Raw genomic sequence first — 27357 nt, forward strand, 5'->3', positions numbered from 1 at the left:
GTCAACGAGTCAGTGATTCCCAGCGGTCAGTGGTCAGCGAGTCGGTGGTTCCCAGCGGTCAGTGGGTCAGCGAGTCAGTGGTTCCCAGCGGTCAGTGGGTCAGTGAGTTGGTGGTTCCCAGCAGTCAGTCGATAGTGAGTTGGCGGTTCCCAGCGGTCAGTGGTCAGCGAGTCAGTGGTTCCCAGTGGTCAGTGGGTCAGCGAGTCGGTGGTTCCCAGCGGTCAGTGGTCAGCGAGTCGGTGGTTCCCAGCGGTCAGTGGTCAGCGAGTCGGTGGTTCCCAGCGGTCAGTGGGTCAGCGAGTCGGTGGTTCCCAGCGGTCAGTGGGTCAGCAATTTGGTGTTTCCCAGCGGTCAGTGGGTCAGTGAGTCGGTGGTTCCCAGCGGTCAGTGGGTCAGTAAGTCGGTGGTTCCCAGCGGTCAGTGGTCAGCGAGACGGTGGTTCCCAGCGGTCAGTGGGTCAGGGAGTCGGTGGTTCCCAGCAGTCAGTGGGTCAGCAATTTGGTGTTTCCCAGCGGTCAATGGTCAGCGAGTCGGTGGTTCCCAGCGGTCAGTGGTCAGTGAGTCAGTGGTTCCCAGCAGTCAGTGGTCAGCGAGTCGGTAATTCCCAGCAGTCAGTGGGTCAACGAGTCATTGGTTCCCAGCGGTCAGTGGGTCAGCGAGTCGGTGGTTCCCAGCGGTCAGTGGGTCAGTGAGTCGGTGGTTCCCAGCGGTCAGTGGGTCAGTGAGTCGGTGGTTCCCAGCGGTCAGTGGTCAGCGAGTCAGTGGTTCCCAGTGGTCAGTGGGTCAGCGAGTCGGTGGTTCCCAGCGGTCAGTGGTCAGCGAGTCGGTGGTTCCCAGCGGTCAGTGGGTCAACGAGTCGGTGGTTCCCAGCGGTCAGTGGTCAACGAGTCGGTGGTTCCCAGCAGTCAGTGGTCAGTGAGTCGGTGGTTCCCAGCGGTCAGTGGTCAGCGAGTCGGTGGTTCCCAGCAGTCAGTGGTCAGTGAGTCGGTGGTTCCCAGCAGTCAGTGGTCAGTGAGTCGGTGGTTCCCAGCAGTCAGTGGGTCAGCGAGTCGGTGGTTCCCAGCGGTCAGTGGGTCAGCGAGTCGGTGGTTCCCAGCGGTCAGTGGGTCAGCAATTTGGTGTTTCCCAGCGGTCAGTGGGTCAGTGAGTCGGTGGTTCCTAGCGGTCAGTGGTCAGCGAGTCGGCAACATTGCCGGTTATTGAGGTGTTGTTTTCGGAGTGAGAATTTTGCCGGTTGATAGAGAATTCCAGCTATTTAGGTGCCGTTTAAACGAGAGTTTCTTGTAATTTGATTGAGTTCTTTGATGAGGTAACAGAGAAGGTTGATGAGGGCAATGCGGTTGACGTGGTGTACAGGGACTTCCAAAAGACATTCAACAAAGTGCCACATAATTGACTTGTCAGCAAAGTTGAAGCCCATGGAATAAAAGGGACAGCGGCAGCATGGATACGGAATTGGCCAAGTGACAGGAAACAGAGAGTAGTGGTGAACGGTTGTTTTTCAGACTGGAGGGAGGTATACAGTGGTGTTCCCCAGGGGTCGGTTCTAGGACCACTGCTTTTCTTGGTATATATTAATGACTTGGACGTGGGTGTACAGGGCACAATTTTCTGATGACACAAAACTTGGAAGTATAGTGAAGAGTGAGAAGGATAGTGATAGACTTCAGGAAGACATAGACAGGCTGATGAAATGGGCAGACACATGGCAGATGAAATTTAATGTAGAAAAGTGTGAAGTGATACATTTTGGTAGAAAGAATGAGGAGAGGAAATATAAACTAAAGGGTACAATCTCCTGAAGGGGCACATGAACAGAGAGACCTGGGGGTATGTGTGCACAAATCGTTGAAGGTAGCAGGGCAGGTTGAGAAAGCGGTTAAAAAAGCATACGGGATCCTGGGCTTCATACATCGACAGTGCTGTCAAACGGCACTTACTCACCAATAACCTGCTCTCTGATGCCCAGTTTGGGTTCCGCCAAGACCACTCAGCTCCCGACCTCATTACAGCCTTGGTCCAAACAAGGACAAAGAAGCTGAATTCCAGAGGTGAGGTGAGAGTGACTGCCCTTGACATCAAGGCAGCATTTGACCGAGTGTGGCATCAAGGAGCCCTAGTAAAACTGAAGTCAATGGGAATCGGGGGGAAAACTCTCCACTGGCTGGAGTCATACCTAGCACAAAGGAAGATGGTTGTGGTGGTTGGAGGTCAATCATCACAGCCCCAGGACATCGCTACAGGAGTTCCTGAGGGCAGTGTTGTAGGCCCAACCATCTTCAGCTGCTTCATCAATGACCTTCCCTCCAACATAAGGTCAGGAATGGGGATGTTTGCTGATGACTGCAGTGTCCAGTGCCATTCACAATTCCTCAGATAATGAAGCAGTCCATGCCCGCATGCAAAAAGACCTGGACGACGTTCAGGCTTGGGCTGATAAGTGGCAGGTAACATTCGCGAAACACAAGTGCCAGGCAATGACTATCTCCAACAAGCGAGAGTCTAACCACCGCCCCTTGACATTCAACGGCATTACCATCGCCGAATCCCCCACCAACAATATCCTGGGGGGTCACCATTGACCAGAAACTTAACTGGACCAGCCACATAAATATTGTAGCAACAAGAGCAGGTCAGAGGCTGGGTATTCTGCGACGAGTGTCTCACCTCCTGACTTCCCAAAGCCTTTCCACCATCTACAAGGCACAAGTCAGGAGTGTGATGGAATACTCTCCACTTGCCTGGATGAGTGCAGCTCCAACAACACTCAAGAAGCTCGGCAACATCCAGGACAAAGCAGCCCACTTGATTGGCACCCTATCCACCACCTTCAAAATTCACTCCCTCCACCACCGGCGTACCGTGGCTGCAGTGTGTACCATCTACAAGATGCACTGCAGCAACTCGCCAAGGCTTCTTCAGCAGCACCTCCCAAACCCGCGACCTCTACCACCTGGAAGGACAAGGGCAGCAGGCGCATGGGAACACCACCACCTCCAAGTTCCCCTCCAAGTCACACACCATCCTGACTTAGAAGTATATCGGCCGATCCTTCATCATCGCTGGGTCAAAATCCTGGAACTCCCTCCCTAACAGCACTGTGGGAGCACATTCACCACACGGACTGCAGCGGTTCAAGAAGGCGGCTCACCACCACCTTCTCAAGGCAACTAGGGATGGGCAATAAATGCTGGCCTTCTCAGAAACGCCCACATCTCATAAACGAATAAATAAATAAATAAATAGAGGTACAGGTTGAGTGTCCAAAATCCGGACTAATGGAATCTGGAATGTTCCGGAATCCAGATTGGTGGCAGGGTCATCCGGAATCCGTAAAATGTTCTGGAATCCGGACACCCTGTCAAACCGCAACTTGGGCCCAGGTATTTCCGGACTCGGAACGTGTTTCTGATGTTCGAAGTCTGGAAACACCCGAGCCCAGGTTGCGATAGTTCTGGACTTCGGACATCAGAAACACGTTCCGAAGTCTGGAAAAACACGAAAACCGGCTCGGCCTTGGTCCCGAGGTTGCTGGATTCGGGACACTCAACCTGCAGAGAGTACATTAAAGCAGCGGCAGCGGCGGGAGGATAAAGAGCGGCCCGAGAGCGGACCTGAATTAAAGCAGCGACAGCGGCGGGAGGATAAAGAGCGGCCCGAAAGCGGACCTGAATTAAAGCAGCGGCAGCGGCGAGAGGATAAAGAGCGACCCGAGAGTGGACCTGAATTAAAGCAGTGACAGCGGCGAGAGGATAAAGAGCGGCCCGAGAGCGGACCTGAATTAAAGCAGCGGCAGCGGCGAAAGGATAAAGAGCGGCCCGAGAGCGGACCTGAATTAAAGCAGTGACAGCGGCGAGAGGATAAAGAGCGGCCCGAGAGCGGACCTGAATTAAAGCAGCGGGAACGGCGAGAGGATAAAGAGCGGCCCGAGAGCGGAGCTGAATTAAAGCAGCGGCAGCGGCGAGAGGATAAAGAGCGGCTCGAGAGCGGACCTGAATTAAAGCAGCGGCAAGAGGATAAAGAGCGGCCCGAGAGCGGAGCCGAATTAAAGCAGCGGCAGCGGTGAGAGGATAAAGAGCGGCCCGAGAGCGGAGCTGAATTAAAGCAGCGGCGAGAGGATAAAGAGCGGCCCGAGAGCGGAGCTGAATTAAAGCAGCGGGAGCGGCGAGAGGATAAAGAGCGGCCTGAGAGCGGACCTGAATTAAAGCAGCGGCAGCGGCGAGAGGATAAAGAGCGGCCTGAGAGCGGACCTGAATTAAAGCAGCGGCAGCGGCGAGAGGATAAAGAGCGGCCCGAGAGCGGACCTGAATTAAAGCAGCGACAGCGGCGGGAGGATAAAGAGCGGCCCGAGAGTGGAGCTGAATTAAAGCAGCGGCAGTGGCGAGAGGATAAAGAGCGGCCCGAGAGCGGACCTGAATTAAAGCAGCGGCAGTGGCGAGAGGATAAAGAGCGGCCCGAGAGCGGACCTGAATTAAAGCAGCGGCAGCGGCGAGAGGATAAAGAGCGGCCCGAGAGCGGACCTGAATTAAAGCAGCGGCAGCGGCGAGAGGATAAAGAGCGGCCCGAGAGCGGACCTGAATTAAAGCAGTGACAGCGGCGAGAGGATAAAGAGCGGCCCGAGAGCGGACCTGAATTAAAGCAGCGACAGCGGCGGGAGGATAAAGAGCGGCCCGAGAGTGGAGCTGAATTAAAGCAGCGGCGAGAGGATAAAGAGCGGCCCGAGAGCGGACCTGAATTAAAGCAGCGGCAGCGGCGAGAGGATAAAGAGCGGCCCGAGAGTGGACCTGAATTAAAGCAGCGGCAGCGGCGAGAGGATAAAGAGCGGCCCGAGAGTGGAGCTGAATTAAAGCAGCGGCGAGAGGATAAAGAGCGGCCCGAGAGCGGAGCTGAATTAAAGCAGCGGCAGCGGCGAGAGGATAAAGTGCGGCCCGAGAGCGGACCTGAATTAAAGCAGCGGCAGCGGCGAGAGGATAAAGAGCGGCCCGAGAGCGGACCTGAATTAAAGCAGTGACAGCGGTGAGAGGATAAAGAGTGGCCCGAGAGCGGAGCTGAATTAAAGAAGCGGCAGCAGCGAGAGGATAAAGTGCGGCCCGAGAGCGGACCTGAATTAAAGCAGCGGCAGCGGCGAGAGGATAAAGAGCGGCCCGAGAGCGGAGCTGAATTAAAGTAGTGACAGTGGCGAGAGGATAAAGAGCGGCCCGAGAGCGGACCTGAATTAAAGCAGTGACAGCGGCGAGAGGATAAAGAGCGGCCCGAGAGCGGAGCTGAATTAAAGCAGCGACAGTGGCGAGAGGATAAAGAGCGGCCCGAGAGCGGAGCTGAATTAAAGCAGTGACAGCGGCGAGAGGATAAAGAGCGGCCTGAGAGCGGACCTGAATTAAAGCAGTGACAGCGGCGAGAGGATAAAGAGCGGCCCGAGAGCGGAGCTGAATTAAAGCAGTGACAGCGGCGAGGCTCCGACTCAAAAACAACAAGAAAATCGAGTGACGTCACAGGAGAGCAGGTAGGTGATTGGTTGGTGAGCATTACAGCTTTTTTTGCTCTCTCTGTTAAGGAAGGGGTGTTAAATTAAGAGCTGAGAAACCGTAACTTGCTGGTACTTAATAAATTAACAACTGAAACTAAATAAAATAATCGAACAATAAACCTAAAATATCAATTGAATAAAAGCTTTAATTAATTAATAAAGAAAACAAGGTTAGAGATGGCAGGGCAGGTGGTGTTGTAACTGCAGCGTGTGGGAGTCTGTGGAGAGCATCACAATCCCGAGCAAGCACATCTGCACTAAGTGTCTGTAACTCGAGGAACTGGCTCAGAGTTGTTGAGCCGGAGTCCGAGCTGCAGACATTGCAATGCATCAGGGAGGGAGAGAGTTACCTGGACACTTTGTCCCAGGAGGCAGTCACACCCTTTAGGTTAAATAGTACTTTAGAGTTCGTCAGTGGTCAGGGACAGGAGGGTGTGACTGCGAGTCAGGCAGGTATGGGGACAAAGGATGTAGTGATGGAGGAGCCTCAGCCCTGAACCTTGTCCAACAGATATGAGGTACTTGCTGCCTGTATGGATGAGGAAAAGGACTGCAGGGAGGATGGGCAAACTGACCAAGGCACCGTGGTTCAGGGGGCCATCCAAGTGGGGGGAGAAGGAAGGAATGTGGTAGTAGTAGGGGACGGTATAGTCAGGGGGATAGATACTGTTCTCTGCAGCCGCGAAAGAGAGTCCCGAAGGCTGTGTTGCCTGCCCGGTGCCAGGGTTAAGGATATCTCCTCGCAGCTGGAGAAGAACTTGGGAGGGGGAGGATCCAGTTGTCATGGTCCATGTAGGAACCAACGACATAGGTAGAACTAAGAATGAGGTTCTGCTGAGGGAGTTTGAGGAGCTAGGGTCTAAATTAATAAGCAGAACCACAAGGGTAATAATCTCTGGATTACTACCTGAGCCACGTGCAAATTGGCATAGGGTCAAGCAGATCAGAGAGTTAAATGCGTGGCTCAAAGAGTGGTGTGGGAAAAAGGGGTTTCAATTCATGTGTGAGGCAAAGGAGGAGATTGCGGGGGCTCTAACACATATATTCAGGACCTCTCTGGCCACAGGGGATGTGCCAGAGGACTGGAGAACCGCTAATGTAGTACCATTATTCAAGAAGGGTAGTAGGGAAAAACCGGGGAACTACAGGCCAGTGAGCCTAACATCAGTGGTAGGAAAATTACTGGAAAAAATCCTGAGGGACAAAATTTGTCTCCACTTGGAGAGGCAAGGATTAATCAGGGATAGTCAACATGGCTTTGTCAAGGGAAGATCATGTCTGACTAATTTGATTGAATTTTTTGAGGGGGTGACTAGGTGTGTGGATGAGGGTAACGCAGTGGATGTGGTATACATGGATTTCAGTAAGGCCTTCGATAAAGTCCCGCACAGGAGACTGGTCAAGAAGGTAAGAGCCCATGGAATCCAGGGTGCCTTGGCACATTGGATACAAAACTGGCTTAGTGGCAGAAGGCAGAGGGTGATGGTCGAAGGTTGTTTTTGTGACTGGAAACCTGTGGCCAGTGGGGTACCACAGGGATCGGTGCTGGGTCCCTTGCTGTTTGTGGTCTACATTAATGACTTGGATATGAATGTAAAGGGTATGATCAGTAAATTCGCGGATGATACTAAAATTGGTAGGGTGGTAAATAGCGAGGAGGGTAGCCTCAGTCTGCAGAACGATATAGATGGGTTGGTCAGATGGGCGGAACAGTGGCAAATGGAATTTAACCCGGAAAAGTGCGAGGTGATGCACTTTGGGGGGGTCTAACAAGGCAAGGGAATACACAATGAATGGAAAGACCCTAGGCAAGACGGAGGGTCAGAGGGATCTGGGTGTGCAGGTACACAGATCCCTGAAGGCGGCGGAACAGGTGGATAAGGTGGTAAAAAAGGCATATGGGATACTTGCCTTCATTAGCCGAGGCATTGAATATAAGAGCAAGGAGGTTATGATGGAGCTGTATAAAACACTGGTTAGGCCACAGCTGGAATACTGTGTGCAGTTCTGGTCGCCACACTACAGGAAAGATGTGATCGCGTTAGAGAGGGTGCAGAGGAGGTTCACCAGGATGTTACCAGGGCTGGAGCGCTTCAGCTATGAAGAGAGACTGGGCAGATTGGGTTTGTTTTCCTTGGAGCAGAGGAGGCTGAGGGGGGACATGATTGAGGTGTACAAAATTGTGAGGGGCATAGATAGGATGGATGCTGAGGAGCTTTTCCCCTTAGTAGAGGGGTCAATAACTAGGGGGCATAGATTCAAGGTAAAGGGCGGGAGGTTTAGAGGGGATTTGAGAAAGAACTTTTTCACCCAGAGGGTGGTTGGAGTCTGGAACTCACTGCCTGAAAGGGTTGTGGAGGCAGAAACCCTCACAACATTTAAGAAGCATTTGGATGAGCATTTGAAATGCCATAGCATACAAGGCTACGGGCCAAATGCTGGAATATGGGATTAGATTAGACAGGGCTTGATGGCCGGCATGGACACGATGGGCCGAAGGGCCTCTATCCGTGCTGTATTACTCTATGACTCTATGACTCTATGTGGCACTGGCACCAGTACTGGGGAAAGAGGGAGCTGTTCCGTCGGGACGGGCTCCACTTAAACCGGGCTGGGACCAGCGTCCTGGCGAATCGAATAACTAGGGCTGTAGACAGGGCTTTAAACTAAAAAAGGGGGGAGGGGTCAGGTGAGGGGAAATTTAGAAATCTAAAGAGAAAGGTCAAGGCAATAGAGCAATGTAGCTATTTGGGTAAAAATAAACAGAGTGGCCTAGAAATTCAGTAAGGCGCTGCCAGCTTTGCGGCCAGTTACCGCCCAAAGAGGGCTTCTGCGCCAATAGAGGAGTTTGCACTGATATTGAGCTCGGCGGTAATGGCGGCGGTAGCCGGTAGCGCTGCGCCGGCACCGATGACATCATCGGTGTGCGCAGTGCCCCGTTTCCGCCCCGATGCCGGCCCGACGCCCATATTCAGTTGCCGCCGCCTCCTCCGTGGCGGCCGCTACTAACATCCGGAGACCAGGGCCTTACTGCAGCCTTAGTGGGGCGCATAAAGGTGGAGGTGCGGCCGGCCGCTTTTTCGGCGGCCGCATGCCCGCACCTCCTTCCCCGGCCTCCTCCACCACCCCCCCCCGCGGCATTGCCGGCTGCTTTCCGCGAGCCCGGCACTTCTCCGTGGTGCCGGGCTCATTTGCCGGCACAATCCAGCGGCGATCTCCCCGTTGCAGGCACCTCCACCTTAAGAGAAGGAGGAGGCCTGCAGTACCGCAGCCTGCCGCACCGCATCGGGTGTCGCAGCGGCACCTAGAGCGCTGAAATTCAGTTTCAGCGCCCCAAGCGGGGCGGGCACACCCTGGAATAGCGCCCGGTTCCGACTTGGGGCGCAGAAACTGAATATCTGACGGTCGCAACTGGCTCCGCGCTCAGCGCTAACTTTTGGGCGCTAGCCAGCTGGCGGGGCCATAGTGAATTTCTAGGCCATAGAGTTTAATGGTAGCAGTGCAGCAGAGAATAAGGTCAAACCAGGGAATAATGGTAAAAGAATGTAAATTACGGCTCTTTATCTGAATGCACGAAGCATTCGTAACAAGATAGATGAACTAATGGCACAAATAGAGATAAATGGGTTTGATCTAATAGTCATTACAGAGACGTGGTTGCAAGGTGGCCAAGGTTGGGAACTAAATGTTCCAGGGTACTTGACATTTCGAAAAGACAGGCAGAATGGAAAAGGAGGGGGAGTAGCCCTGATAATAAAGGACGACATAAGGACAGTAGCGAGAAAGGATCTCGGCTCGGAAGATCAGGAAGTAGAATCAGTCTGGGTGGAGATAAGGAATAACAAGGGGCAGAAAACACTGGTAGGGATAGTATATAGGCCTTCTAACAGTAGCAACACCGTTGGACAGAATATTAATCAAGAAATAGTAGGAGCTTGCAACAAAGGTAATGCAATAAACGTGGGGGACTTAAATCTTCATATAGACTGGACAAATCAAATTGGCAAAGGTAGTCTGGAGGACGAGTTCATGGAATGCATTCGGGACAGTTTCCTAGAACAATGTGTCTGGAACCAACCAGGGAACAGGCTATTATAGATCTTGTATTGTGTAATGAGACAGGGTTAATTAGCAATCTCATAGTAAAGGATCCTCTGGGGCAGAGTGATCATAATATGATAGAATTTCACGTTAATTTTGAGAGTGACTTGCCTAAGTCTGAAACTAGAGTCTTAAACTTAAACTTAATTAAAGCCAATTACATAGGTATGAGATGCAAGTTGGCTGAGGTAGATTGGAAAAATAGATTCAAAGGTATGGCGGTAGATAAGCAATGGTTGTATTGCCTGGAATTTAGAAGGTTAAGGGGTGATCTGATGGAAGTTTTCAGGATATTAAGGGGAACTGATAGAGTAGTTAAAGAGAAACTATTTCCGCTGGTTGAGGAATCTAGGACTAAGGTACATAGCCTAAAAATCAGAGCCAGGCCTTTCAGGAAACTCTTCTGCACACAAAGGGTGGTCGAAGTTTGGAACTCTCTTCCACAAATGGTAATTGACGCTAGATCAATTGTTAATTCTAAATCTGAGATTGATAGATTTTTGTTAACCAAAGGTATTAAGGGACATGGGGCAAAGGCGGGTTTATGGAGTTAGGTCGCAGATCAGCCATTGAATGGTGGAACAGGCTGGAGGAGCTAAATGGCCTCCTCCTGTTCCTATGTTCTACCTCTTGTACTCTGGTCCTCTAGATGTATAGGCCAGCATTCCATTAGCTTTTTTGATTAGCTTCTGTACCTGTTCATGAAATTTTAATGATCTATGTACCTGGACCCCCCAAGTCTCTTTGGACCTCCACTGTTTCTAGCTTTTAACCATTTAGAAAGTACTCTGATCTATACTTTTTTAGTCCAAAGCCTATATTGAAATCTGAAATAAATATATAAAGCCTATATTGAAATCCACAGTTTTTCCCATTCACTTCATCTATTAATATCTCTTTGTAATTTGGTGCTTTTACACTATTTGCTCACTTATATTCCACTGTTCTTAATCTACAGTTCAGCGTTGTATTTACTTTGTTTCAACTGTCCACTTGGTTGGGATTATAGAGAAGCCCATTGTCCACCTACCTCCCGTGTGTTCCTCCAGCGGGGCAAACTCACTCGTGAGGCGGGGCCAAGCAGGGCTCTGCCAATCTGTGGGTGAGATAAACCCCATCAGTGTTTTAAACAGTGTCCGAATCTCCCCCCATCTCCCACCAACAATGTGTGGGTGAGATAAACCCCATCAGTGTTTTAAACAGTGTCCGAATCTCCTCCCATCTCCCACCAACAATGTGTGGGTGAGATAAACCCCATCAGTGTTTTAAACAGTGTCCGAATCTCCCCCCATCTCCCACCAACAATGTGTGGGTGAGATAAACCCCATCAGTGTTTCAAACAGTGTCCGAATCTCCCCCCATCTCCCACCAACAATGTGTGGGTGAGATAAACCCCATCAGTGTTTTAAACAGTGTCCGAATCTCCCCCCATCGGTCACCAACAATGTGTGGGTGAGATAAACCCCATCAGTGTTTCAAACAGTGTCCGAATCTCCCCCCATCTCCCACCAACAATGTGTGGGTGAGATAAACCCCATCAGTGTTTTAAACAGTGTCCGAATCTCCCCCCATCGGTCACCAACAATGTGTGGGTGAGATAAACCCCATCAGTGTTTTAAACAGTGTCCGAATCTCCCCCCATCTCCCACCAACAATGTGTGGGTGAGATAAACCCCATCAGTGTTTTAAACAGTGTCCGAATCTCCCCCCATCTCCCACCAACAATGTGTGGGTGAGATAAACCCCATCAGTGTTTTAAACAGTGTCCGAATCTCCCCCCATCTCCCACCAACAATGTGTGGGTGAGATAAACCCCATCAGTGTTTTAAACAGTGTCCGAATCTCCCCCCATCGGTCACCAACAATGTGTGGGTGAGATAAACCCCATCAGTGTTTCAAACAGTGTCCGAATCTCCCCCCATCTCCCACCAACAATGTGTGGGTGAGATAAACCCCATCAGTGTTTTAAACAGTGTCCGAATCTCCCCCCATCGGTCACCAACAATGTGTGGGTGAGATAAACCCCATCAGTGTTTTAAACAGTGTCCGAATCTCCCCCCATCTCCCACCAACAATGTGTGGGTGAGATAAACCCCATCAGTGTTTTAAACAGTGTCCGAATCTCCTCCCATCTCCCACCAACAATGTGTGGGTGAGATAAACCCCATCAGTGTTTTAAACAGTGTCCGAATCTCCTCCCATCTCCCACCAACAATGTGTGGGTGAGATAAACCCCATCAGTGTTTTAAACAGTGTCCGAATCTCCCCCCATCTCCCACCAACAATGTGTGGGTGAGATAAACCCCATCAGTGTTTTAAACAGTGTCCGAATCTCCCCCCATCGGTCACCAACAATGTGTGGGAGAGATAAACCCCATCAGTGTTTTAAACAGTGTCCGAATCTCCTCCCATCTCCCACCAACAATGTGTGGGTGAGATAAACCCCATCAGTGTTTTAAACAGTGTCCGAATCTCCCCCCATCTCCCACCAACAATGTGTGGGTGAGATAAACCCCATCAGTGTTTTAAACAGTGTCCGAATCTCCCCCCATCTCCCACCAACAATGTGTGGGTGAGATAAACCCCATCAGTGTTTTAAACAGTGTCCGAATCTCCCTCCATCGGTCACCAACAATGTGTGGGTGAGATAAACCCCATCAGTGTTTTAAACAGTGTCCGAATCTCCCCCCATCTCCCACCAACAATGTGTGGGTGAGATAAACCCCATCAGTGTTTTAAACAGTGTCCGAATCTCCCCCCATCTCCCACCAACAATGTGTGGGTGAGATAAACCCCATCAGTGTTTTAAACAGTGTCCGAATCTCCCCCCATCTCCCACCAACAATGTGTGGGTGAGATAAACCCCATCAGTGTTTCAAACAGTGTCCGAATCTCCTCCCATCTCCCACCAACAATGTGTGGGTGAGATAAACCCCATCAGTGTTTCAAACAGTGTCCGAATCTCCTCCCATCGGTCACCAACAATGTGTGGGTGAGATAAACCCCATCAGTGTTTTAAACAGTGTCCGAATCTCCCCCCATCGGTCACCAACAATGTGTGGGTGAGATAAACCCCATCAGTGTTTTAAACAGTGTCCGAATCTCCTCCCATCTCCCACCAACAATGTGTGGGTGAGATAAACCCCATCAGTGTTTTAAACAGTGTCCGAATCTCCTCCCATTGGTCACCAACAATGTGTGGGTGAGATAAACCCCATCAGTGTTTTAAATAGTGTCCGAATCTCCTCCCATTGGTCACCAACAATGTGTGGGTGAGATAAACCCCATCAGTGTTTTAAACAGTGTCCGAATCTCCCCCCATCGGTCACCAACAATGTGTGGGTGAGATAAACCCCATCAGTGTTTTAAACAGTGTCCGAATCTCCCCCCATCGGCCACCAACAATGTGTGGGTGAGATAAACCCCATCAGTGTTTTAAACAGTGTCCGAATCTCCCCCCATCGGTCACCAACAATGCGTGGGTGAGATAAACCCCATCAGTGTTTTAAACAGTGTCCGAATCTCCCCCCATCTCCCACCAACAATGTGTGGGTGAGATAAACCCCATCAGTGTTTTAAACAGTGTCCGAATCTCCCCCCATCGGTCACCAACAATGTGTGGGTGCGATAAACCCCATCAGTGTTTTAAACAGTGTCCGAATCTCCCCCCATCTCCCACCAACAATGTGTGGGTGAGATAAACCCCATCAGTGTTTTAAACAGTGTCCGAATCTCCCCCCATCTCCCACCAACAATGTGTGGGTGAGATAAACCCCATCAGTGTTTTAAACAGTGTCCGAATCTCCCCCCATCTCCCACCAACAATGTGTGGGTGAGATAAACCCCATCAGTGTTTTAAACAGTGTCCGAATCTCCTCCCATCGGTCACCAACAATGTGTGGGTGAGATAAACCCCATCAGTGTTTTAAACAGTGTCCGAATCTCCCCCCATCTCCCACCAACAATGTGTGGGTGAGATAAACCCCATCAGTGTTTCAAACAGTGTCCGAATCTCCCCCCATCTCCCACCAACAATGTGTGGGTGAGATAAACCCCATCAGTGTTTTAAACAGTGTCCGAATCTCCCCCCATCTCCCACCAACAATGTGTGGGTGAGATAAACCCCATCAGTGTTTTAAACAGTGTCCGAATCTCCTCCCATCTCCCACCAACAATGTGTGGGTGAGATAAACCCCATCAGTGTTTTAAACAGTGTCCGAATCTCCCCCCATCGGTCACCAACAATGTGTGGGTGAGATAAACCCCATCAGTGTTTTAAACAGTGTCCGAATCTCCCCCCATCTCCCACCAACAATGTCTGGGTGAGATAAACCCCATCAGTGTTTTAAACAGTGTCCGAATCTCCTCCCATTGGTCACCAACAATGTCTGGGTGAGATAAACCCCATCAGTGTTTTAAACAGTGTCCGAATCTCACCCCATCTCCCACCAACAATGTGTGGGTGAGATAAACCCCAACAGTGTTTTAAACAGTGTCCGAATCTCCCCCCATCGGTCACCAACAATGTGTGGGTGCGATAAACCCCATCAGTGTTTTAAACAGTGTCCGAATCTCCTCCCATTGGTCACCAACAATGTGTGGGTGAGATAAACCCCATCTGTGTTTTAAACAGTGTCCGAATCTCCTCCCATTGGTCACCAACAATGTGTGGGTGAGATAAACCCCATCAGTGTTTTAAACAGTGTCCGAATCTCCCCCCATCGGTCACCAACAATGTGTGGGTGAGATAAACCCCATCAGTGTTTTAAACAGTGTCCGAATCTCCCCCCATCGGTCACCAACAATGTGTGGGTGCGATAAACCCCATCAGTGTTTTAAACAGTGTCCGAATCTCCCCCCATCTCCCACCAACAATGTGTGGGTGAGATAAACCCCATCAGTGTTTTAAACAGTGTCCGAATCTCCCCCCATCTCCCACCAACAATGTGTGGGTGAGATAAACCCCATCAGTGTTTTAAACAGTGTCCGAATCTCCCCCCATCTCCCACCAACAATGTGTGGGTGAGATAAACCCCATCAGTGTTTTAAACAGTGTCCGAATCTCCCCCCATCGGTCACCAACAATGTGTGGGAGAGATAAACCCCATCAGTGTTTTAAACAGTGTCCGAATCTCCCCCCATCTCCCACCAACAATGTGTGGGTGAGATAAACCCCATCAGTGTTTCAAACAGTGTCCGAATCTCCCCCCATCTCCCACCAACAATGTGTGGGTGAGATAAACCCCATCAGTGTTTTAAACAGTGTCCGAATCTCCCCCCATCTCCCACCAACAATGTGTGGGTGAGATAAACCCCATCAGTGTTTTAAACAGTGTCCGAATCTCCTCCCATCTCCCACCAACAATGTGTGGGTGAGATAAACCCCATCAGTGTTTTAAACAGTGTCCGAATCTCCCCCCATCGGTCACCAACAATGTGTGGGTGAGATAAACCCCATCAGTGTTTTAAACAGTGTCCGAATCTCCCCCCATCTCCCACCAACAATGTGTGGGTGAGATAAACCCCATCAGTGTTTTAAACAGTGTCCGAATCTCCCCCCATATCCCACCAACAATGTCTGGGTGAGATAAACCCCATCAGTGTTTTAAACAGTGTCCGAATCTCCTCCCATTGGTCACCAACAATGTGTGGGTGAGATAAACCCCATCAGTGTTTTAAACAGTGTCCGAATCTCCCCCCATCGGTCACCAACAATGTGTGGGTGAGATAAACCCCATCAGTGTTTTAAACAGTGTCCGAATCTCCCCCCATCTCCCACCAACAATGTGTGGGTGAGATAAACCCCATCAGTGTTTTAAACAGTGTCCGAATCTCCCCCCATCGGTCACCAACAATGTGTGGGTGAGATAAACCCCATCAGTGTTTTAAACAGTGTCCGAATCTCCCCCCATCGGTCACCAACAATGTGTGGGTGAGATAAACCCCATCAGTGTTTTAAACAGTGTCCGAATCTCCCCCCATATCCCACCAACAATGTCTGGGTGAGATAAACCCCATCAGTGTTTTAAACAGTGTCCGAATCTCCTCCCATTGGTCACCAACAATGTCTGGGTGAGATAAACCCCATCAGTGTTTTAAACAGTGTCCGAATCTCCTCCCATTGGTCACCAACAATGTGTGGGTGAGATAAACCCCATCAGTGTTTTAAACAGTGTCCGAATCTCCCCCCATCGGTCACCAACAATGTGTGGGTGAGATAAACCCCATCAGTGTTTTAAACAGTGTCCGAATCTCCCCCCATCGGTCACCAACAATGTGTGGGTGCGATAAACCCCATCAGTGTTTTAAACAGTGTCCGAATCTCCCCCCATCTCCCACCAACAATGTGTGGGTGAGATAAACCCCATCAGTGTTTTAAACAGTGTCCGAATCTCCCCCCATCTCCCACCAACAATGTGTGGGTGAGATAAACCCCATCAGTGTTTTAAACAGTGTCCGAATCTCCCCCCATCTCCCACCAACAATGTGTGGGTGAGATAAACCCCATCAGTGTTTTAAACAGTGTCCGAATCTCCTCCCATCTCCCACCAACAATGTGTGGGTGAGATAAACCCCATCAGTGTTTTAAACAGTGTCCGAATCTCCTCCCATCGGTCACCAACAATGTGTGGGTGAGATAAACCCCATCAGTGTTTTAAACAGTGTCCGAATCTCCCCCCATCAGTCACCAACAATGTGTGGGTGAGATAAACCCCATCAGTGTTTTAAACAGTGTCCGAATCTCCCCCCATCTCCCACCAACAATGTGTGGGTGAGGTAAACCCCATCAGTGTTTTAAACAGTGTCCGAATCTCCTCCCATCGGTCACCAACAATGTGTGGGTGAGATAAACCCCATCAGTGTTTTAAACAGTGTCCGAATCTCCCCCCATCGGTCACCAACAATGTGTGGGTGAGATAAACCCCATCAGTGTTTTAAACAGTGTCCGAATCTCCCCCCATCGGTCACCAACAATGTGTGGGTGAGATAAACCCCATCAGTGTTTTAAACAGTGTCCGAATCTCCCCCCATCTCCCACCAACAATGTGTGGGTGAGATAAACCCCATCAGTGTTTTAAACAGTGTCCGAATCTCCTCCCATCGGACACCAACAATGTGTGGGTGAGATAAACCCCATCAGTGTTTTAAACAGTGTCCGAATCTCCTCCCATCTCCCACCAACAATGTGTGGGTGAGATAAACCCCATCAGTGTTTTAAACAGTGTCCGAATCTCCTCCCATCTCCCACCAACAATGTGTGGGTGAGATAAACCCCATCAGTGTTTTAAACAGTGTCCGAATCTCCTCCCATCTCCCACCAACAATGTGTGGGTGAGATAAACCCCATCAGTGTTTTAAACAGTGTCCGAATCTCCCCCCATCTCCCACCAACAATGTGTGGGTGAGATAAACCCCATCAGTGTTTTAAACAGTGTCCGAATCTCCTCCCATCTCCCACCAACAATGTGTGGGTGAGATAAACCCCATCAGTGTTTTAAACAGTGTCCGAATCTCCCCCCATCGGTCACCAACAATGTGTGGGTGAGATAAACCCCATCAGTGTTTTAAACAGTGTCCGAATCTCCCCCCATCTCCCACCAACAATGTGTGGGTGAGATAAACCCCATCAGTGTTTTAAACAGTGTCCGAATCTCCTCCCATCTCCCACCAACAATGTCTGGGTGAGATAAACCCCATCAGTGTTTTAAACAGTGTCCGAATCTCCTCCCATCGGTCACCAACAATGTGTGGGTGAGATAAACCCCATCAGTGTTTTAAACAGTGTCCGAATCTCCCCCCATCGGTCACCAACAATGTGTGGGTGAGATAAACCCCATCAGTGTTTTAAACAGTGTCCGAATCTCCCCCCATCGGTCACCAACAATGTGTGGGTGAGATAAACCCCATCAGTGTTTTAAACAGTGTCCGAATCTCCCCCCATCTCCCACCAACAATGTGTGGGTGAGATAAACCCCATCAGTGTTTTAAACAGTGTCCGAATCTCCCCCCATCAGTCACCAACAATGTGTGGGTGAGATAAACCCCATCAGTGTTTTAAACAGTGTCCGAATCTCCCCCCATCTCCCACCAACAATGTGTGGGTGAGATAAACCCCATCAGTGTTTTAAACAGTGTCCGAATCTCCCCCCATCTCCCACCAACAATGTGTGGGTGAGATAAACCCCATCAGTGTTTTAAACAGTGTCCGAATCTCCCCCCATCTCCCACCAACAATGTGTGGGTGAGATAAACCCCATCAGTGTTTTAAACAGTGTCCGAATCTCCTCCCATCTCCCACCAACAATGTGTGGGTGAGATAAACCCCATCAGTGTTTTAAACAGTGTCCGAATCTCCCCCCATCTCCCACCAACAATGTCTGGGTGAGATAAACCCCATCAGTGTTTTAAACAGTGTCCGAATCTCCCCCCATCGGTCACCAACAATGTGTGGGTGAGATAAACCCCATCAGTGTTTTAAACAGTGTCCGAATCTCCTCCCATCTCCCACCAACAATGTGTGGGTGAGATAAACCCCATCAGTGTTTTAAACAGTGTCCGAATCTCCCCCCATCTCCCACCAACAATGTCTGGGTGAGATAAACCCCATCAGTGTTTTAAACAGTGTCCGAATCTCCTCCCATCGGTCACCAACAATGTGTGGGTGAGATAAACCCCATCAGTGTTTTAAACAGTGTCCGAATCTCCTCCCATCTCCCACCAACAATGTGTGGGTGAGATAAACCCCATCAGTGTTTTAAACAGTGTCCGAATCTCCCCCCATCTCCCACCAACAATGTCTGGGTGAGATAAACCCCATCAGTGTTTTAAACAGTGTCCGAATCTCCTCCCATCGGTCACCAACAATGTGTGGGTGAGATAAACCCCATCAGTGTTTTAAACAGTGTCCGAATCTCCCCCCATCTCCCACCAACAATGTGTGGGTGAGATAAACCCCATCAGTGTTTTAAACAGTGTCCGAATCTCCCCCCATCTCCCACCAACAATGTGTGGGTGAGATAAACCCCATCAGTGTTTTAAACAGTGTCCGAATCTCCCCCCATCGGTCACCAACAATGTGTGGGTGAGATAAACCCCATCAGTGTTTCAAACAGTGTCCGAATCTCCCCCCATCTCCCACCAACAATGTGTGGGTGAGATAAACCCCATCAGTGTTTTAAACAGTGTCCGAATCTCCCCCCATCGGTCACCAACAATGTGTGGGTGAGATAAACCCCATCAGTGTTTTAAACAGTGTCCGAATCTCCCCCCATCTCCCACTAACAATGTGTGGGTGAGATAAACCCCATCAGTGTTTTAAACAGTGTCCGAATCTCCCCCCATCGGTCACCAACAATGTGTGGGTGAGATAAACCCCATCAGTGTTTTAAACAGTGTCCGAATCTCCCCCCATCGGTCACCAACAATGTGTGGGTGCGATAAACCCCATCAGTGTTTTAAACAGTGTCCGAATCTCCCCCCATCTCCCACCAACAATGTGTGGGTGAGATAAACCCCATCAGTGTTTTAAACAGTGTCCGAATCTCCTCCCATCGGTCACCAACAATGTGTGGGTGAGATAAACCCCATCAGTGTTTTAAACAGTGTCCGAATCTCCCCCCATCGGTCACCAACAATGTGTGGGTGCGATAAACCCCATCAGTGTTTTAAACAGTGTCCGAATCTCCCCCCATCGGTCACCAACAATGTGTGGGTGCGATAAACCCCATCAGTGTTTTAAACAGTGTCCGAATCTCCCCCCATCTCCCACCAACAATGTGTGGGTGAGATAAACCCCATCAGTGTTTTAAACAGTGTCCGAATCTCCCCCCATCTCCCACCAACAATGTGTGGGTGCGATAAACCCCATCAGTGTTTTAAACAGTGTCCGAATCTCCCCCCATCTCCCACCAACAATGTGTGGGTGAGATAAACCCCATCAGTGTTTTAAACAGTGTCCGAATCTCCCCCCATCGGTCACCAACAATGTGTGGGTGAGATAAACCCCATCAGTGTTTTAAACAGTGTCCGAATCTCCTCCCATCTCCCACCAACAATGTGTGGGTGAGATAAACCCCATCAGTGTTTTAAACAGTGTCCGAATCTCCCCCCATCTCCCACCAACAATGTGTGGGTGAGATAAACCCCATCAGTGTTTTAAACAGTGTCCGAATCTCCCCCCATCGGTCACCAACAATGTGTGGGTGAGATAAACCCCATCAGTGTTTTAAACAGTGTCCGAATCTCCTCCCATCGGTCACCAACAATGTGTGGGTGAGATAAACCCCATCAGTGTTTTAAACAGTGTCCGAATCTCCCCCCATCTCCCACCAACAATGTGTGGGTGAGATAAACCCCATCAGTGTTTTAAACAGTGTCCGAATCTCCCCCCATCTCCCACCAACAATGTGTGGGTGAGATAAACCCCATCAGTGTTTTAAACAGTGTCCGAATCTCCCCCCATCTCCCACCAACATGTGTGGGTGAGATAAACCCCATCAGTGTTTTAAACAGTGTCCGAATCTCCTCCCATCGGTCACCAACAATGTGTGGGTGAGATAAACCCCATCAGTGTTTTAAACAGTGTCCGAATCTCCCCCCATCGGTCACCAACAATGTGTGGGTGAGATAAACCCCATCAGTGTTTTAAACAGTGTCCGAATCTCCCCCCATCTCCCACCAACAATGTGTGGGTGAGATAAACCCCATCAGTGTTTTAAACAGTGTCCGAATCTCCTCCCATCTCCCACCAACAATGTGTGGGTGAGATAAACCCCATCAGTGTTTTAAACAGTGTCCGAATCTCCTCCCATCTCCCACCAACAATGTGTGGGTGAGATAAACCCCATCAGTGTTTTAAACAGTGTCCGAATCTCCTCCCATCGGTCACCAACAATGTGTGGGTGAGATAAACCCCATCAGTGTTTTAAACAGTGTCCGAATCTCCCCCCATCGGTCACCAACAATGTGTGGGTGAGATAAACCTCATCAGTGTTTTAAACAGTGTCCGAATCTCCCCCCATCTCCCACCAACAATGTGTGGGTGCCACCAAGTCACCCAGAATGATCACTCATGCCACCTGGAGGAAGGTGAGACTGGCGCTGTGCCAACTCTCTTGCCCCCCCGGCACTGCTGATCTTAACAATGCTCTCTGGTTAAGAAAGGCTTCACTTAGAAGGACAAGGGCAGCAGACGCATGGGAACGTCACCACCTACAAGTTCCCCTCCAAGCCACACACCATCCTGACTTGGACCTGTATCGCCGTTCCTTCACTGTCGCTGGGCCAAAATCCTGGAACTCCCTTCCTAACAGCATTGTGGGTGTACCTACACCACACGGACTGCAGCGGTTCAAGAAGGCGGCTCACCACCACCTTCTCAAGGGCAATTAGGGATGGGCACTAAATGCAGGCCTAGCCAGCGACGCCCACATCCCATCAATGAATTAAAAAAAAGAAACCCGGAGCTCGAGCTCCTCCAGCTGACGGCACTTCTTGCACATGTGGTTATGATTTTGTGTTACTGACAATATGCTGAAAGCAGTCAATTTTGTATTTTTTTAAAGAACGTTAAATGCTTTAAAATAAATACACCTGGCTGATTTAATGACTCTCTGGTTTTTTTATTCGTTTATGGGATCTGGGCATCGCTGGCAAGGCCGGCATTTATTGCCCATCCCTAGTTGCCCTGGAGAAGGTGGTGGTGAGCCGCCTTCTTGAACCGCTGCAGTCCGTGTGGTGAAGGTGCTCCCACAGTGCTGTTAGGGAGGGAGTTCCAGGATTTTGACCCAGTGACGATGAAGGAATGGCCGATATATTTCCAAGTCAGGATGGTGTGTGATTTGGAGGGGAACTTGGAGGTGGTGGTGTTCCCATGCGCCTGCTGCCCTTGTCCTTCTAGGTGGAAGAGGTCGTGGGTTTGGGAGGTGCTGCCGAAGAAGCCTTGGCGAGTTGCTGCAGTGCATTTTGTAGATGGTACACACTGCAGCCACGGTGCGCCGGTGGTGGAGGGAGTGAATGTTTAAGGTGGTGGTGTTACTGGTGGGGAACCAATAGTGACCATTCGTAAAATCAGCCCGCTCATGTAAATATAACACCTCAAAATTATATTGCTTATGTTATTTTACACACCTATTTAACAAGCAGCACAATCACTCTGTGACTTAGCCTTGTCGCGAGTTCAAAAGAAAACATTTGTTGTGTGAAGTGATTTTCTGATAATTATTTTGATGTTTGTTGTGCTGCGATGTAATGGTGTGTTAACCAGGCAACCTCTTGAGATGGTCGACAGTCTTCGCACTCGACCAGCTGAAGGCAGCGGCTCCCAATGGTACTGGATCAAGATTCTCATGTTTGTACAACTTCAGTTTAGTGTTAAATCTCAATTTCTTCTGATGGCGCAAGTGATTCAATACACCGCCCAGTGTGGTACTGAGCGACACAGACCAGGAGGGCACAGAGCTCCAAATCCCAGCCCTGCTGCATCAGCCCAGGCCAGTGACTGGGACCATACAACAAGTTATAGTTACACAGCACCTTTAACACTGTAAAACAGCCTACGGGTACAGTAGCGTACTGGTTATGTTACTGGACTAGTAATCTAAAGGCCTGGACTAATGATCCAGTTAGATGGCGAGTTCTAAATCCCACCACGGCAGCTGGGGAATTTAAATTAAATGAAAAGCTAGTACAGGAAACTCTTTTTTATCCGGGACCGACGTGGTGCCGGTTGATCAAAAAGTCCGGATTACAGAGAGGTATACTTACCAAAGTACGAGAGCCCCGTGCACGGCCACAGATCCAGGAACCCCAGTTACACGGCCACAGGTGCAGGAACCCCGGTTACACGGCCACCAGTCCAGGAGTCCCGGTTACACGGCCACAGATCCTGGAACCCCGGTTACACGGCCACAGATCCAGGAACCCTGGTTACACGGCCACAGATCCAGGAACCCCGGTTACACGGCCACAGATCCAGGAACCCCGGTTACACGGCCACAGATCCAGGAACCCCGGTTACACGGCCACAGATCCAGGAACCCCGGTTACACGGCCACATATCCAGGAGCCCCGGTTACACGGCCACAGATCCAGGAACCCCGGTTACACGGCCACAGATCCAGGAACCCTGGTTACACGGCCACAGATCCAGGAACCCCGGTTACACGGCCACCGGTCCAGGAGTCCCGGTTACACGGCCACAGACCCAGGAGTCCCAGTTACACGGCCACAGATCCAGGAACCCCGGTTACACGGCCACAGATCCAGGAACCCCGGTTACACGTCCACAGGTGCAGGAACCCCGGTTACACGTCCACAGATCCAGGAACCCCGGTTACACGGCCACAGATCCAGGAACCCCGGTTACACGGCCACAGATCCAGGAACCCCGGTTACACGGCCACAGGTGTAGGAACCCCGGTTACACGGCCACAGATCCAGGAACTCCGATTACACGGCCACAGATCCAGGAACCCCGGTTACACGGCCACAGATCCAGGAACCCCGGTTACACGGCCACAGATCCAGGAACCCTGGTTACACGGCCACAGGTGCAGGAACCCTGGTTACACGGCCACAGGTGCAGGAACCCCGGTTACACGGCCACAGGTGCAGGAACCCCGGTTACACGGCCACAGGTGCAGGAACCCCGGTTACACGGCCACAGGTGCAGGAACCCCGGTTACACGGCCACAGGTGCAGGAACCCCGGTTACACGGCCACAGATCCAGGAACCCTGGTTACACGGCCACAGATCCAGGAACCCCGGTTACACGGCCACAGATCCAGGAACCCTGGTTACACGGCCACAGGTGCAGGAACCCTGGTTACACGGCCACAGGTGCAGGAACCCTGGTTACACGGCCACAGGTGCAGGAGCCCTGGTTACACGGCCACAGGTGCAGGAACCCTGGTTACACGGCCACAGGTGCAGGAACCCTGGTTACACGGCCACAGATCCAGGAACCCCGGTTACACGGCCACAGATCCAGGAACCCCGGTTACACGGCCACAGATCTAGGAACCCCGGTTACACGGCCACTAATATGAAGTAAAACCTACCTGAACCTACTCCTGAATTTTGCCGGTTAAGAGAGATTTCCGGTTATTTAGGAGCCGGGTAATAGAGAGTTTCCTGTATCAGTAACGGTGACCATGAAACTATCAGATTGTTGTAAAAACCCGTCTGGTTCACTAATGCTGTCCTTACCCGGTCTGGCCTGTATGTGACTCTAGACCCACAGCAATGTGGTTGACTCTTAATGGCCCAGCAAGTCACTCAAAGGCAACTAGGGATGGGCAATAAATACTGGCCTAGCCAGCGACGCCTACATCCTGTGAACACATTTTTTAAAAAGGCGCTGCACTTTATAAGACAAAAAATTTGACAGCGAGCCACATAAGGGGATATTAGGGCAGGTGACCAAAAGCTTGGTCCTTGGTTTTAAGAAGCATGTTAAAGGGGGAGAGAGAGGCGGAGGGAATTCCAGAGCTTAGGGCCCAGACAGCTGAAGGCACGGCCACCAATGGTGGAGGGATTATAATCAGGGATGCTCAAGAGGCCAGAATTGGAGGAGGGCAGATATCTCGGGGGGGGGGGGGGGGGCGGGGGCGCTGGCGGTTGTAAGTAATCCTCTTCAACAACCAGTAGCTTTATGTGCTGGAAATTGCCCATGGACGGCCTCTGTTGTGACATCCGCCCAAACATCAGCAGGCTTCGCGAGATCGATGATCACAACTCGGGCCTGAAGAGTGGGGGCTTGGGAGAAATACCCGAGGGTGACCCACCACCTCCCGCTGGAATCGTACCTCAGCGCGTAATCGACACCGTCAGGAGCGGAGGAGAGCGGAGGGGGGATGGATATCGTACCTCGGTGCATAATCGACACCGTCAGGAGCGGAGGAGAGCGGAGGGGGGATGGATATCGTACCTCGGCACGTAATCGACACCGGCAGGAGCAGAGGAGAGCGGAGGGGGGATGGATATCATACCTCGGCGTGTAATCGACACCGTCAGGAGCAGAGGAGAGCGGAGGGGGGATGGATATCGTGCCTCGGCGCGTAATCGACACCGTCAGGAGCGGAGGAGAGCGGAGGGGGGATGGATATCATACCTCGGCGCGTAATCGACACCGTCAGGGGCGGAGGAGAGTGCAGGGGGATGGATACCGTACCTCGGCGCGTAATCGACACCGTCAGGAGCGGAGGAGAGCGGAGGGGGGATGGATATCGTACCTCGGCGTGTAATCGACACCGTCAGGAGCAGAGGAGAGCGGAGGGGGGATGGATATCGTACCTCGGTGCATAATCGACACTGTCAGGAGGGGAGGAGAGCGGAGGGGGGATGGATATCGTACCTCGGCGTGTAATCGACACCGGCAGGAGCAGAGGAGAGCGGAGGGGGGATGGATATCATACCTCGGCGCGTAATCGACACCGTCAGGGGCGGAGGAGAGCGGAGGGGGGATGGATATCGTACCTCGGCGCGTAATCAACACCGTCAGGAGCGGAGGAGAGCGGAGGGGGGATGGATATCGTACCTCGGCGTGTTATCGACGCCGTCAGGAGCAGAGGAGAGCGGAGGGGGGATGGATATCGTACCTCGGCGTGTAATCGACACCGTCAGGAGCGGAGGAGAGCGGAGGGGGATGGATATCGTACCTCGGCGTGTAATCGACACCGTCAGGAGCGGAGGAGAGCGGAGGGGGGATGGATATCGTACCTTGGTGTGTAATCGACACCGTCAGGAGGGGAGGAGAGCGGAGGGGGATGGATATCGTACCTCGGCGTGTAATCGACACCGTCAGGAGGGGAGGAGAGCGGAGGGGGGATGGATATCGTACCTCGGCGTGTAATCAACACCGTCAGGAGGGGAGGAGAGCGGAGGGGGATGGATATCGTACCTCGGCGTGTAATCGACACCGTCAGGAGCGGAGGAGAGCGGAGGGGGATGGATATCGTACCTCGGCGTGTAATCGACACCGTCAGGAGTGGAGGAGAGCGGAGGGGGGATGGATATCGTACCTCGGCGTGTAATCGACACCGTCAGGAGCGGAGGAGAGCGGAGGGGGATGGATATCGTACCTCGGCGTGTAATCAACACCGTCAGGAGCGGAGGAGAGCGGAGGGGGGATGGATATCGTACCTCGGTGTGTAATCGACACCGTCAGGAGCGGAGGAGAGCGGAGGGGGGATGGATATCGTACCTCGGCGCGTAATCGACACCGTCAGGAGCGGAGGAGAGCGGAGGGGGGATGGATATCGTACCTCGGCGTGTAATCGACACCGTCAGGAGGGGAGGAGAGCGGAGGGGGGATGGATATCGTACCTCGGCGTGTAATCGACACCGTCAGGAGCGGAGGAGAGCGGAGGGGGGATGGATATCGTACCTCGGCGTGTAATCGACACCGTCAGGAGCGGAGGAGAGCGGAGGGGGGATGGATATCGTACCTCGGTGTGTAATCGACACCGTCAGGAGCGGAGGAGAGCGGAGGGGGGATGGATATCGTACCTCGGCGTGTAATCGACACCGTCAGGAGGGGAGGAGAGCGGAGGGGGGATGGGTATCGTACCTCGGCGTGTAATCGACACCGTCAGGAGGGGAGGAGAGCGGAGGGGGATGGATATCGTACCTCGGCGTGTAATCGACACCGTCAGGAGGGGAGGAGAGCGGAGGGGGGATGGATATCGTACCTCGGCGTGTAATCGACACCGTCAGGAGCGGAGGAGAGCGGAGAGGGATGGATATCGTACCTCGGCGTGTAATCGACACCGTCAGGAGCGGAGGAGAGCGGAGGGGGATGGATATCGTACCTCGGCGTGTAATCGACACCGTCAGGAGGGGAGGAGAGCGGAGGGGGATGGATATCGTACTTCGGCGTGTAATCGACACCGTCAGGAGCGGAGGAGAGCGGAGGGGGGATGGATATCGTACCTCGGCGTGTAATCGACACCGTCAGGAGGGGAGGAGAGCGGAGGGGGGATGGATATCGTACCTCAGCGTGTAATCGACACCGTCAGGAGGGGAGGAGAGCGGAGGGGGGATGGATATCGTACCTCAGCGTGTAATCGATACCGTCAGGAGGGAAGGAGAGCGGAGGGGGGATGGATATCGTACCTCGGCGTGTAATCGACACCGTCAGGAGGGGAGGAGAGCGGAGGGGGGATGGATATCGTACCTCGGCGTGTAATCGACACCGTCAGGAGGGGAGGAGAGCGGAGGGGGATGGATATCGTACCTCGGCGCGTAATCAACACCGTCAGGAGCGGAGGAGAGCAGAGGGGGGATGGATATCGTACCTCGGCGTGTAATCGACACCGTCAGGAGCGGAGGAGAGCGGAGGGGGGATGGATATCGTACCTCGGCGTGTAATCGACACCGTCAGGAGGGGAGGAGAGCGGAGGGGGGATGGATATCGTACCTCGGCGTGTAATCGACACCGTCAGGAGCGGAGGAGAGCGGAGGGGGATGGATATCGTACCTCGGCGTGTAATCAACACCGTCAGGAGCGGAGGAGAGCGGAGGGGGGATGGATATCGTACCTCGGCGTGTAATCGATACCGTCAGGAGGGGAGGAGAGCGGAGGGGGGATGGATATCGTACCTCAGCACGTAATCGATACCGTCAGGAGGGGAGGAGAGCGGAGGGGGGATGGATATCGTACCTCGGCGTGTAATCAACACCGTCAGGAGGGGAGGAGAGCGGAGGGGGATGGATATCGTACCTCGGC

At 51.7% G+C, this 27357-nt stretch overlaps 1 protein-coding gene across 1 annotated transcript in view; it reads right to left on the reverse strand.

Moving 5' to 3' along the window:
- LOC147123818 (apolipoprotein L6-like) overlaps positions 1-27357 on the reverse strand; it is a 90629-nt gene that overhangs the window by 32617 nt on the left and 30655 nt on the right. The window contains exon 4 of the mRNA XM_085967275.1: positions 10659-10724. Coding sequence (XP_085823401.1) covers positions 10659-10724 — 66 coding nt within the window. The remainder of the gene's footprint in view (positions 1-10658; positions 10725-27357) is intronic.

The sequence above is a fragment of the Somniosus microcephalus genome, chromosome 2 (genome assembly GCF_052327205.1).
Source record: "Somniosus microcephalus isolate GS21.2 chromosome 2, FLI_Smic_1.0, whole genome shotgun sequence".
In the NCBI taxonomy this organism is placed as follows: Eukaryota; Metazoa; Chordata; class Chondrichthyes; order Squaliformes; family Somniosidae; genus Somniosus; species Somniosus microcephalus.